The following is a 13,015-nucleotide window of genomic DNA, read 5'->3' as shown; positions in this document are numbered from 1 at the left end:
TTCATCTCTATTAAATTGAAATCTTTTTTTCTATTTTGAGGTTCCAGCCCCCAAGACTGCTTATGTAATGCTTGCAGGCTCCTCTGCTGTTTATGCAAAGACATACTGACTCTAGGGCAGGGGGTGAGATGGGAACCCAGAACCACACAGAAGTCAAAGCAGCCTATTTAGTGGATCCCTTGAGAATTAGGTTAGAAAAGGAAAGAACTGGTGAGCAGCTGGGAGCTAAGACACAGTGAGTGAGTGAGACACAAGCAGACAGTGCAGGCAAGTGGACAAATGGGAAAGCCTAGGTGAGGTGTTGGAGAACTTGTTAGAGCCTATCTTTTATGTGGACTCCGAATTTGATCCTTAAACAAACGAAAAGCTCCTTCTTCCAGAAGCCCTATGATTCATGAAGTTCCTGGTGTGGACACTCAATAGACATTTTTGCCTGTGATGATGACACCTTCCTTTGCAAGCTGAGTACTTCAGTCCCATTTGACAGATGAAGAAATTGAGGTTTAAAGGAATTAAGTAACTTGCCTGAGATCACACAGCTAGTAAATGGTGGGGTAAAATTGAAGCCAGATGTGTCTCTCTAGCTGGGCTGACTTCAGAATTCACTAGATTGTAATAATCTTTAGTACCAGTGCATTTACGATTGTTAGTAACTCACCAGGGTTGTTAATCCTTAAATTCAGGGACTCTGTTCTGAATAGAGTTGTTATTGCTGCGACCAGAAGGGGGATTTTCCTGGGCTCTGGGAGCCAGGCACCTTGAACGGCCTATTTTTAACATCTTTTTTTTTTTTTTCGGTACGCGGGCCTCTCACTGCCGTGGCCTCTCCCGTTGCGGAGCACAGGCTCCGGACGCACAGGCTCAGCGGCCACGGCTCACGGGCCCAGCCGCTCCGCAGCATGTGGGATCTTCCCAGACCGGGGCACGAACCTGTGTCCCCTGCATCGGCAGGCGGACTCTCAACCACTGCGCCACCAGGGAAGCCCTCACATCTTTTGAAATACCTTTCTTCCCTTTAGGTTCTCAGTTCCACCCTTTGTAGCTGAGGCACCCTGGGTGGGCAGCTTCACCCCTTTGAGCTTCATTGTTCTCATCAGTGAAATAGGAGCAGTAATAATAATATTTATCTCAAGGGTTTTTCTGAGGATTAAATTAGCCATGCATTTGTGTTTAAGTATGCAGTTTGTACAAATCGCTGTTAGAGATATAAGTGTTACAATGAAACGTTTCTCTCCTTGTAGGTCTTCTTGAATTTTCTGTGGGGAGATTTAGATACTTGGAGCTCAAGAAGCCCTCTCCAGAGGAAGCTATTTTGCGTCATATTTCCAGCAATGTCACTTTTCTTATTTTCCAAATACATTCACAGTATCAGAATACAACAGTTTCATTTTCTGAGGTAAGTACAAAGAGTTACTTTCATAAAAGTCATTTCCACATTTTGGGGTCTTGTATTTAGCATGAGCGGTAGAGTTTTTTTTTTTTTTTTTAAAGACACATTGTTGGGTTTTTTTTTGGCTGCATTGGGTCTTCGTTGCTGCGCGCGGGCTTCTCATTGCAGTGGCTTCTCTTATTGTGGGGCATGGGCTCTAGGCGCACGGGCTTCAGTAGCTGCAGCGTGTGGGTCAGTAGTTGTGGCTCACAGGCTCTAGAGCACAGGCTCAATAGTTGTGGTGCACAGGCTTAGTTGCTCCGTGGCATGTGGGATCTTCCCGGACCAAGGATCGAACCCATGTCCCCTGCATTGGCAGGCGGATTCTTAACCACTGAGCTACCAGGGAAGTCCCGAGCATTAGAATTTGATGCCACTTTATGTCTTAAATTTGTTTTCTTTTTTTAACAGGAGGGGGAAAAAAAGAGTTTATTTACACGTACAATGTGTGTATACGTGGGAGAACGCAGTAATGAGTAATTCAAAGAGGTGGTTAGAATTTGGGGCCCCTATACCATCTTAACAAAGGGTGATAAATTTGTGGAGAAGTGTATGTCTTAAATTTTTTAAAAAAATAATCAAGATTGGGTCCTGTCAAGTTAGTGGTTTAGACTGGCTAAGAGGTGAGTATCACAGGCCTTTCTTGAGTGGTGACCTCTGACCTAAAGAAGGGTGATGCTCCTGAGTTTGGGGGAGGGTGGCTTGTACCAAATGTCTCCTGTCTGCAGTTAAGCTTTCCTCATACTTCCCACCTTTTCTTTTTCTTACCCTAGTGTGTCCTCAGTGATTTTTACCTGAGAGTACATTTTAATGGGTTTGCTTTGTCATTCAGCCATTTAGTGTTGAAGTTTATTAAGACTCCTGTAGGATCAGCTTTATTCTTTGGAGTCTCATGGAAACAAAAGAATCCTAACACTCAGTTTTAACCAGTGCAGTGCTTTGCTTCCAGCAGCATTTAGGACCCTGTTACGGAGATCATCACTACACCCCTGAACCTCAACCTCAGCTCTGGGAAGTTTTTCAAATGTCCTGGGTCAGCTTAAGCTATTAAGGCTCTGCCATTTATGTTAACCTTTTACAAATCTATTTATATTTAGTCTATATGACCCCCTAGACAAATAAATGAATTTCACTCTGTATAAAGTTGTGCTGAGTTTTTATGTGTCCTAAGCCTACCTTCTAACATTGTGGTATTTGCTAAACAGAGCTGTCTTAGTCCAATTCCTATATATCTTATGGGCATTGGTCACAGTATCTTTCAAACTAAGTGTTCGGTATTTTTTGTTCCTGCTTTCCTGTCTCTGCCACGAAGGTTTTGAAGTTGTGTGTGGTGATCTAATAGACTAGAAATGGAAGGGTTTGATCAAGGAAAAGAGGAAGGAGTAAGTTATGTTAATTGAAGAGATAACAGTGTCTATGACCCATATATATATATATATATATATATGTTTTGTTTTGTTTTTATGACCCATATATTGATTTTGCCTGAGTTCTTTGCAACCAGAGCAGAGATCAAAGCATGTTAAATTTCATAACTTTCTTAGAAGGAAGAAACATGCCAGTTCTTGAGGGGAAGCGAAGATTTTTTCTGGCACTAAATTCAAATGGAAACTTTCTATTCAGCCCCTTACATAGGATACATAGTAAAATGGCACAGAGACAATTTCCTTCTTAATAATATCATACCAAAGACAACATTTGAAGGAAGAGAAAGGATGGAGAAAAAAGGCATTTATATTTATTGCATGCCCACTGTGTGCTAGGCCAGTGATCCTTAAGCTCCTGGGGCCATAGACTTGGAATTTGCTGAAATCTCAGGACTCTCTACCTGGCAACATGTATGACTACATCTGTATAATTTCATGGGGACCTCTGGAAACTCACTGGGCCTCTGGGGCTCCTAGTTAGGAACCCTTGCATTTGGTTTTCCACGTAGTTAATTTAATTCTCGTAACAGTTCAGCCAAGTAGTTCTAATGCCTATTTTTACATTTGAGGAAACTGAGGTTAGATAAAGGGAGGCCAGCATTACTAATGTGACGAAAATTGCCTGGATGAACAGCATCTTGGGCCTCGGTCTTCATGCAGAAAGGATCTTAGATATCCTTAATTATAATCGTGCTCCTTTCTTGGGCTGCCTTTAGTTCTCACTGTATTTATACTGTGGAGAAGATGATAACCAGAACTGCACATAGCTCTAGAAGTGAGTCTGTGAAGAGAACTTTCTGTTGTAACTTCCTGATGAAGTGTGGCACTTTGGAGTTTCTGGGTCATCTTGGCAGTTAGTTTTTTTTTTTTTGCGGTACCCGGGCCTCTCACTGTTGTGGCCTCTCCCGTTGCGGAGCACAGACTCCGGACGCGCAGGCTCAGCGGCCATGGCTCACGGGCCCAGCCTCTCCGTGGCATGTGGGATCCTCCCGGACCGGGGCACGAACCCGTGTCCCCTACATCGGCAGGCGGACTCTCAACCACTGCACCACCAGGGAAGCCCAGCAGTTATTTCTTTGAAACTGCTGACCCTGTAGTTCCTCACTTAGTATTTGGGTCATTCTCTTTTACGCTTGTCAAATTGAAACCCATCTGGCACTTTTTTCTTTCTATTTCCTTAGCTTTAAGAAAACACTCTGAATCTACTACCTCTTAACTTAGTACTTTGTTATTCAAAAAGCTTTCCCAGCAGATGGGGGCAGGGGATGGGAGAGTGGCTGGGGTGTGAGGAAGGGTTAGAACAGGGCACAAAGAAGGTGATCTGTGTGTTCACTGTCTTGGTTGTGGTGATGGTGTCAAAGGTGCCTACATTTACCAAAACCTACCGTTAGTATACTTTATGTGTAATTTACAATATGTTAATTACAACTCAGTTTTTAAAAAAAGCTTTCCAAGAACTGAACTCTTTGGGGGCAGAGCTTATATTTTTGTCTTGGTAGTGGTCAAGTTAATTTGTATATCGGGACCACAAATGGAGGCTGCCCCAATGGCTTGGTCCATGTCACAAATCTAAACCTAAGTCAGCCTGCACTTACAGGGAACCCCTGTCAAGGAAACCTAACTTACACTGACCACAATCTTCCAGCTCAGCTTAGCCTAGAAAACAGGACCCTCTCGACTTTTATGGAAATCCTGACCTAACCAAGCATGCCCTTCTAATGCTCTAAAAAACTAGTTCATGCCCCACATCCCTTAGGAACAGGACTCCACAGCTGGTGAGGCACTGTCCTCCCCCAATCCATGGGTTGTTCTCCCTTGAATAAAGGACATCAGACTCATTACTAAATTGTTTTAGTTTTGTCATTCACACAGTAGTCCTTAATCCAGTAGTCTTAGTACTTGACATAGTAGATCCTAACTGAGAGGATTGAAAAGCTTGGGGATTTTTCTGTGTATCTGCTATTCCTGATCAAAGACGTATATTTTAAATAGTTCCTTCACATGTATGTGTGGTCACGTGCACATAGAGGTGAAAAGAATTCTTTAATCATCTAAGGAAGATCTGTTTTTATTCCTTTTTGCTTTGAGAAGCTTTGGAGTAGGGCATGCACAGTAGATCCACTCCAAAATTTAAGCACTCTGCTCAACTCCCGATTCATGATGACTCTTCTTTCCTTATTGCAGACTCTCCTTCCCAATGCCTCGGGAACAGGCACTGACAAAGGACTGGTTTTCATTCTTAGACCAGAGCAGAGTATATGCACTTGGCACTTGGAGACTTCAGACCCTGAGCCTGTCCAAAATGTGGCCATTCCACTCTCCTACTCGGAAAGCGGTAACCTTTCTATTGTCGACTCCCCGTTACTCTCCAGAATGCGGGACTTGTGTGTGAAAATTTAGGGAAAACTATAATCCTATTAAAAGTGTTTATTATAAGTACAATACCTTGAGTCAGAAAGGTATTAACAGCAGGGGAGTCAGAGAATTAGTATGATGACTGAAAGCCCAGGTAGGAAATAGGAGAACACATTTATTCATTTGGAAAACATTTAAGGAGCCCTTGGAGAAGCTGTAACAGAAAGACAAGGCATGGTCCTTCACACATTAGTTGGTTATCGGAGGCCGAGGAAGACTGGAAGAAGAATGGGGTGTTTGGAGGATGGTGAACAGTGGGTGTGGCTGGAGCCAGGGTGTGAAGGGCCTGGTGTACAATGTGAGGTTTGCCCTCTATGCTGAGGAACATAGCGAGTTTTTTTTTTTTTTTTTTTTTTTTTTTGCGGTATGCGGGCCTCTCACTGTTGTTGTGGCCTCTCCCGTCGCGGAGCACAGGCTCCGGACGTACAGGCCATGGCTCACGGGCCCAGCCGCTCCGCGGCACGTGGGATCTTCCCAGACCGGGGCACGAACCCGTGTCCCCTGCATCGGCAGGCGGACTCTCAACCACTGTGCCACCAGGGAAGCCCCATAGCGAGTTTTTAAGCAGAGGAATGATCTGATGCATTTCATCTCTTAGAAAGTTAACTCTAGAAGCAGTGTGAGGAGTGGGTTGGAGAGGGCATAGCAGAGTCAAGACAGCACAGCTTTCAGGACTCATAGTGAGAAATGAAGATGCGAACAAAGGCCCCTAGGGGGACTGGAGAGGAGGAGCTGGGTTTGAGATATTCAGAAGGTAGAATTGACAAGACACAATGACCAGTGGTTATGGATTGTAAAAGTGGGGAGCATGGGCTTCCCATTTGGGCAGCTGGGAGGTGGTGTTGCAAAATAGGCATGGAGATAGGATTTTTGTGGTGCTGGATGTTTCAGGGGGTTGGGATGAGGTAGATGGTGACTTCAGTTTGGGACACATTGAATCTGAGACCCTTATAGGACATCTGGATGGAAATGTATAGTAGGCAGTTTAAAATAAGGGCCTGGAGTGGAGGTGTGAGGTTAGATATCCAACTGAATAGTTGTTAGTAAAAGCCATGGAAGTGAGTGAGATTGTCGAGGCATGAACTTAGAGATTTAGGGGGGAAAAATAATAGCAGATAACTTCCTAGTGCCTACCACGTGCCAGACTGTTTCTGGGGGATGCTAACTGCTGAAGAATAATTGTAAGACTAAGGAGTAGACAGGAAGGTAAGAGGAGAGCCTGGACATCCTGCGTTAAGTAAGGAGTGGTAAATAGTACTTTGCAGAGAGATCAAGAGAGTGACTGAAAGTGTCCATATGGTAGCACAACCCAGAGTCAGTGGTGGCCTTTAATGAGAGTCATTTTAGTGGCACAGTGAGGGTGAAAACTAGATTATAGTGATTGAGGAGTGAAGGTGAGGTGAGGAAATTTACATTCTTTTAAAGTTTGGTAGTAAAGGGAAGGAGAGGTTGCAATAACTAGTAAAGGAGGTAGAAGCCAAAAAGTGATTGGAGTTGAAGAAAGACAGTGTTATGTAGCAGAAGGGTAATTACCTGATTGGAAAATGATAGATTTCAAGCTTTCCTCAGGGTCAGTGCACAAGAAAATTTATGAACAGTGGAGTGTCAGTTACAAGACACATGTTTTTCTCAGGTGTGGTAAATATTTGTAAATGCAGGGAAAGGAGAGTGTGAAAGAAGAGCATAGAATTCTGAGAAAGATTCCACAGAATATTGAAACAGTGCACACTGGGTATCTCCATTACAAATCTGCAGAGTTCCAGCAGTTTATGGAAACTAAGAACCAACTCTGGGAATGATTGGATGAGTGTATGAAGTTGAGATCTTAAAAACCTTTAAATTGGTTTACCTTGTTCCTAGCTTCTCCACTTGAGTCTGCTGTATACAGTTCTTTGCATGGAATTGAACTAATGTCAAGTGACTTCTTTAAGTGTTGTCTTGCTTAAAGGTTATGAATAGGATTTCTAATAAGAAAAGAAGAGCTGTTTTAACCACATTATTATTATTATTATTTTTTTGCGGTACGTGGGCCTCTCACTGTTGTGGCCTCTCCCGTTGCGGAGCACAGGCTCTGGACGCGCAGGCTCAGTGGCCATGGCTCACGGGCCCAGCCGCTCCACGGCATGTGGGATCCTCCCGGACCGGGGCACGAACCTGTGTCCCCTGCATCGGCAGGCAGACTCTCAACCACTGCGCCACCAGGGAAGCCCTTAACCACATTATTAATGTAACTTAAATACCCCAAATTTATTTTCTGTTTAATTATACATATGCTATTCTAATACGTGGTCTTGGGGTTCTTGAGATTTTTAAATTTTTACTCTTTTATATATACACAAAGACTTCCAGCAATGAGGATGACACCGTCTTCCTCCCTGTTGAAAGAGTCGTGTGAAAAGTGGACACCCTTCTTCTGTATACTAAAATCTAATAAAAACTTCTCTATGTAGGAAAGGCACACATTCAACATTTGGCATACAATTTCAAGGTGTTCATGGAGCCCCTGAAACCCACTCTTGGACGCCAGCTTAAGAATCTCTGCCTCTTCTGACCTTTTTAACTCTAGTGCAGAGATTGGCAAACTCCAGAGTGCAAGACAAATCCAGCTCGTTGCCTGTTTTGTACATAAAGTCTTATTAGAACATAGCCCAGGGACTTCCCTGGTGGCCCAGTGGTTAAGACTCTGTGCTCCCAAGGCAGGGGGCCCAGGTTCTATCCCTGGTCAGGGAACTAGATCCTGCACGCTGCAACTAATATACCATGTGCTGCAACTAAGACCTGGCACAGCCAAATAAATAAATAAATATTAAAAAAAAAAAGAAAAGCAACTAAAAATCCAATACTTAAAAAAAAAAACAAAAGAACACAGCCCATTCGATTCCGTATCATCTGTGGCTGCTTTCCTGCCACAAGAGCAGGGTTGAGTAGTTGCCACAGAGACCATCGAGTCTGAAAAGCCTCTAAAATATTTACTCTCTGGCCCTTTACAGAAAAGGTCTTCTAATCCCTGTTCCACAGCCCGTAACATCAGTTAACTTTACCCTTAGTCCATGAGGTAGTACAAAACCAGAAGCTGTCTATTTAACTTCTATATTGGGAGTTCTTATAAGGGGTGGGGTTCTGTTTTTCCGAGTGTGGTTTGAATATATAAGAATTCTATGTTAAGTAACTTACTTGTTTTCCATCCAGATCCTATCCCTGGTGGTTGTAATTTGGAGTTTGATTTAGATATCGATTCCAACATTTACCTGGAGTATAATTTCTTTGAAACAACTATCAAATTTGCTCCAGCAAACCTAGGTCATGCGAGGTATGTCTGTCTCCCGACTCCTAAAACTCCTTTTAGGACGTGCATTGCTCGCTGTTGTGTAGACTGAGTAAATTCTCTCAAAATCCATAGTTTCTCTTTAGCAAAATTGAATTGCTTAATTTTTTTTTTTGGAATGGAAGTAATTTAAGCTTTGTTACTAATACTCGAGCTGTCATTTACAGTTAATGTTGTTTCCCTTCATTCTTAGGAAGAGCCAGATGTTGAGCCTTTATTATGAGCTTAGAAGTACATCTTAGTTTTTGTAAAGAGTTTTAAATATAGAAAACATTCTGGAGGCATGAAACACTCATATTTTTTGTAAGCATTTTATTATTTTAATTAACATTCTGCCCTAGTTTCTACTTTAATAGTAATGATAGCTAACATTTGAAATGCTCCCTGTGTATCATCCATGGTCCTGCTAAGTGCTGTGTGTTGTCATTTAATCCTAATTTTATGAAGAAGGGGCTGCTGTTCTTATTTTACAGAAAGGCCCCCTAAGGGTTGTTGAGATTAAGTGACTTGCCCACATACACACAGCCAACGAGTAGCAAAGCGGGCAGTTGACTCAACCTGACTGATACATCTGGTTATGTAACCATACATACTGCCTCTCCTTTCTTGGTGGTGCCAAACTTGGAATCGTTGTTGCAGAAGTTTGAAGTTCCAGCTTTTGGTTCCTTTTTATAGATGAGACTTGCAGCACAAGAGACTGATGCTCAGTTTTGTTGGTTGACTTTAGAGGCGCAGATGCTCCGCCGTGTGACGTCAAGACGGGCCAGGACTCCAGGTGGAGGTTACAGTATGACGTCTATCAGTATTTTTTGCCGGAGAACGACCTCACTGAAGAGGCATTGCTAAGGCACCTGCAGAGGATGGCTGAGGTGCCTCAGGTGCAGGCCAATGCTCTCAAGGTAAATCTGACTCTCATAATTTGTGTAGCCAGACTGTGACACCTTTGTAAGAGTTGAGAAGGGGAGAAGCTACCAGGAGCTTTTTTTTTCTTTTAAACTGTTTTCTTGGTTTTTCTGGGATTCTCACTTTTTCTCTATTTCATTATCACCTTGGGAGTCATTGCTAGTGATATCCCTAAGTAACGTTGGCTTTTGAGGAGATGCATGTAAATTTTGTTATATTTTAGTTGCAGCCACATCTATGACTGTTAATCTTGAGCTATGGATGGAAGTGGGTGGTAATTTTCTATGTGCTCCCATAACTATTAGATTAAAAAAATTTGGCAAGTCTAAAGGTTATAGTGTTTTGAGAAAAAATAATGTGAAACTGTTTAAGGATATATACGTTACCTTTAATATTTAAACCCAAATGCAAAGTTTCTAACTTGCAGCAAAAGTTTTCTTCGAGCTTTTGAAACCCCTGAAAACTCTTGTGACTCCAGGGGTGGGGACAGGCCAGCAGCCTTGGCATCATCTGGGAGTTTGTTAGAGTTGCAGACTCTTAGGCTCCACCCCAGAGCTATGGAATCAGCATCTGTCTTTATGATCCCCAGGTGATGCCTATGCAAATTAAAATTTGAGACTCATGCTCTAGATTTGTGGAGGGCAGGATTTTATCTTTATGTCTTAAAGGGTGCCTGATATTGGTCTAATAAACAAGGTCATCTGTCAATCTAGTGGTTGGTGGGTAAAGTTTTTCTAGACTACTAAGATCTTCCTAGAAGGTTGTAGATTATCAGATTACATAGAAAGAAGCAATTGAAACTGGGTGTCTGTGATTAACCTAGGCGCTCAGCCTGTTGCAGAGTAAGATCTGATTTTGTTGCTGTGTCACCTAGCATGTTATTTCCCCATGCTAAGAGGGAGGCTTGTACAAGAAAACTCATTGTGCTTATTCACCAATTAGGAAGCTCTATTGGCAAAGTTTGCCTTTGTACATAGGAAATTTTGAAGACCATTTTTATTCTTATGAAGAATGTAAGAATTCTTATAACAGGGTCTTTTTAGTTTACTTCTTAACTTTTGGTTAAGAGCTAGAATATCGCGTGCCAGAATTCAAGGAAACCCTCAACGACTAATGAGGGCATATCAAGAAGACTCTGGAGCCTGCTTTTTCTGGTTGGTTTTTGTTTTCTTTGGATTTTTTTTGATGTGGACCATTTTTAAAGTCTTTATTGAATTTGCTACAATATTGCTTCTGTTTTATGTTTTGGTTTTATGGCCGCGAGGCATGTGGGATCTTAGCTCCCTGACCAGGGATTGAACCCGCATCCCCCGCATTGGAAGGCGAAGTCTTAGCCACTGGACCACCACGGAAGTCCCTGGAGCCTGTTTGAAGAGGCTCACACTGGCCATCTCTGGGACAATTCAGTCATCAAAGAGAACGTGATTGATTATGCCTTGAATAAACAAAAACACGTCCATACTGATACTAAAAAAAGAAAAAGGAAAAATGCTCAGTTGCTACCGTTGGAGCAACGTACACAAAATTTTACTCTGAAAATTAATAAAGGGAAGGAATTTACCCTGCCTTTTTAAAAGGAGGATCTGTAATTCACTCCCGGTTGATAAGAGAAAGTTCTGCTTTACAGAAGAATGCCAGCTAGTAAATGTAGAAGGAATAATAGAATTAGAAAATCTCCATTTTCTGACCCTTAGTGAAATAATTCAGGCAAGGATCACCAGGTGAAAGAGTGTTGGGGGGAAGGATATTCCCAGGATACCTAAATAGCACCCTCAGATTAATTCTTATTGCAAAGGGAAAACTACTTTCAGAGTGGAGTGATCCGATGGTCTCTACCTTATCCATGTGGTCAGAGTTAGCTTTGCTGATAGTAGGTGAACCTGCATTATGTGCTCATGTGAATGTAGGCTGATTTTATCGCCATAGCCTATGGAATATTCTAGCAAAACAGGTTTAACTTGAGTTCCTGTTTATAGGAGTTCCTGTTTACAAGAAGTGCATAGGATCAAAGTACAAGTTAGACATCTTGAGCACAATCTGATAAATTCAGATTGTGGAGTGATCTGTAAAATAACTTCCTTAATCTTTCAAAGGTGATTCTGGATTGCAGAAATTGGAGATAAACATCATACGTGAAACTTGGTTGGATCTTGGTTAAGGGATAGAAAAGCTATAAAAGACATTTGGGAAAATTTGAATATGGACCGTGTATTAGATAATAAGAAATTATTAATTTTCTTAGGTGAGCTAAGGTATTGTGAGCACATAGGAGAATATCCTTGTACTTAGTACCTTGCTATTCAAAGTGTGGTGGATGAATGCATAGCGTTGCATCACCTGAGAGAGTCTTAGAAAAGCAGAATCTCAGGTACCTCCTCTGACCAGCAATATCAGAATCTGAATTTTAACAAGCTCCCCAGTGATTCATAGGCTATTAAGTCTGAGAAACACTGTGTTAGGACATGCATGCTGAAGTATTTAGAAGTGAAATGTCATGATTCCTGTAACTTACTTTAAAATGGTTCAGCCAAAAACTATATATATATGTGGGGTGGGGAGGATCAGGAGGGAGGGACAGAGAAGCAAATCCGCTAAAGTAAGAACAGCTGTTGAATCTAAGTGGGGTGTATAACGTTTTCATTGTATTATTCTTAACATTCTGTTGGACTTGACCAATCTTTTGCCCAGAACACACACATATATATATTTTTTTGCGATATGTGGGCCTCTCACTGTTGTGGCCTCTCCCGTTGAGGAGCACAGGCTCCGGACGCACAGGCTCAGCGGCCATGGCTCACGGGCCCAGCCGCTCCGCGGCATGTGGGATCTTCCTGGACCGGGGCACGAACCCGTGTCCCCTGCATCAGCAGGCGGACTCTCAACCACTGCGCCACCAGGGAAGCCCCAGAAAACATAGTTTTGAAGGCTAAGCACTATATTTAAACAGTAGAAGTTTTCTAAGAGGCTCCTAATTATTTACTCCTGAAACTCAGACATTTCGTTTTCTCCCTTCTGTTAGTAGGAACATATCTGTGTATTAGGGCTACGTGGGGCCTTTGTTTCTCCTATTATATTTATCCCCTATTTAACAAACAACCTTTGAAAGGGAATTTTTGAAGTGAAGGGCTACAGGGCAGCACAGCTGTATGTGATTTTTCTTATTTCAGAGCCTGCTAAGGACAAAGGTAAGTGGCTGCTCTCTGTGAGACGTTAACCCACACGGCCTACGTCAGCTCTGTAGCTCGCAGTGACCACTCACGTTTTTTGGACACTTACTCTGTGCTAATTACTGAGGGGACACTAGTGAGCAGGATCAATAAGGTTCCCGCCCTTACGTCATTTACAGTCTAGCAGACGAGACAAAAATTCCTTTCTTTGTCCTAACTAGTGCATTTTACTTAAATCATTTATTTATATCACATTTTACTTAAATTATTAACATATACAAAATCTTTAGACACATTTTGTGTAAGAGCTTGTTCATATCAACACGTACAGACTGTGCAGGACAATCTC

General features: G+C 42.3%; 1 protein-coding gene across 1 annotated transcript in view; it reads left to right on the top strand.

Annotated features, from left to right (window-relative positions):
- TM7SF3 (transmembrane 7 superfamily member 3) overlaps positions 1-13,015 on the top strand; it is a 36,305-nt gene that overhangs the window by 8,768 nt on the left and 14,522 nt on the right. The window contains exons 2-5 of the mRNA XM_022577823.3: positions 1,242-1,396; positions 5,041-5,191; positions 8,461-8,581; positions 9,324-9,495. Of these exons, the coding sequence (XP_022433531.1) occupies positions 1,242-1,396; positions 5,041-5,191; positions 8,461-8,581; positions 9,324-9,495 (599 nt within the window). The remainder of the gene's footprint in view (positions 1-1,241; positions 1,397-5,040; positions 5,192-8,460; positions 8,582-9,323; positions 9,496-13,015) is intronic.

Source organism: Delphinapterus leucas, chromosome 11, assembly GCF_059928025.1.
Source record: "Delphinapterus leucas isolate spDelLeu-1000000601 "Yukka" chromosome 11, BTC_Dleu_Yukka2, whole genome shotgun sequence".
NCBI lineage: Eukaryota > Metazoa > Chordata > Mammalia > Artiodactyla > Monodontidae > Delphinapterus > Delphinapterus leucas.
The sequence above is the reverse complement of the archived record's forward strand: the minus strand, read 5'-3'. Positions and strand labels throughout refer to the sequence as shown.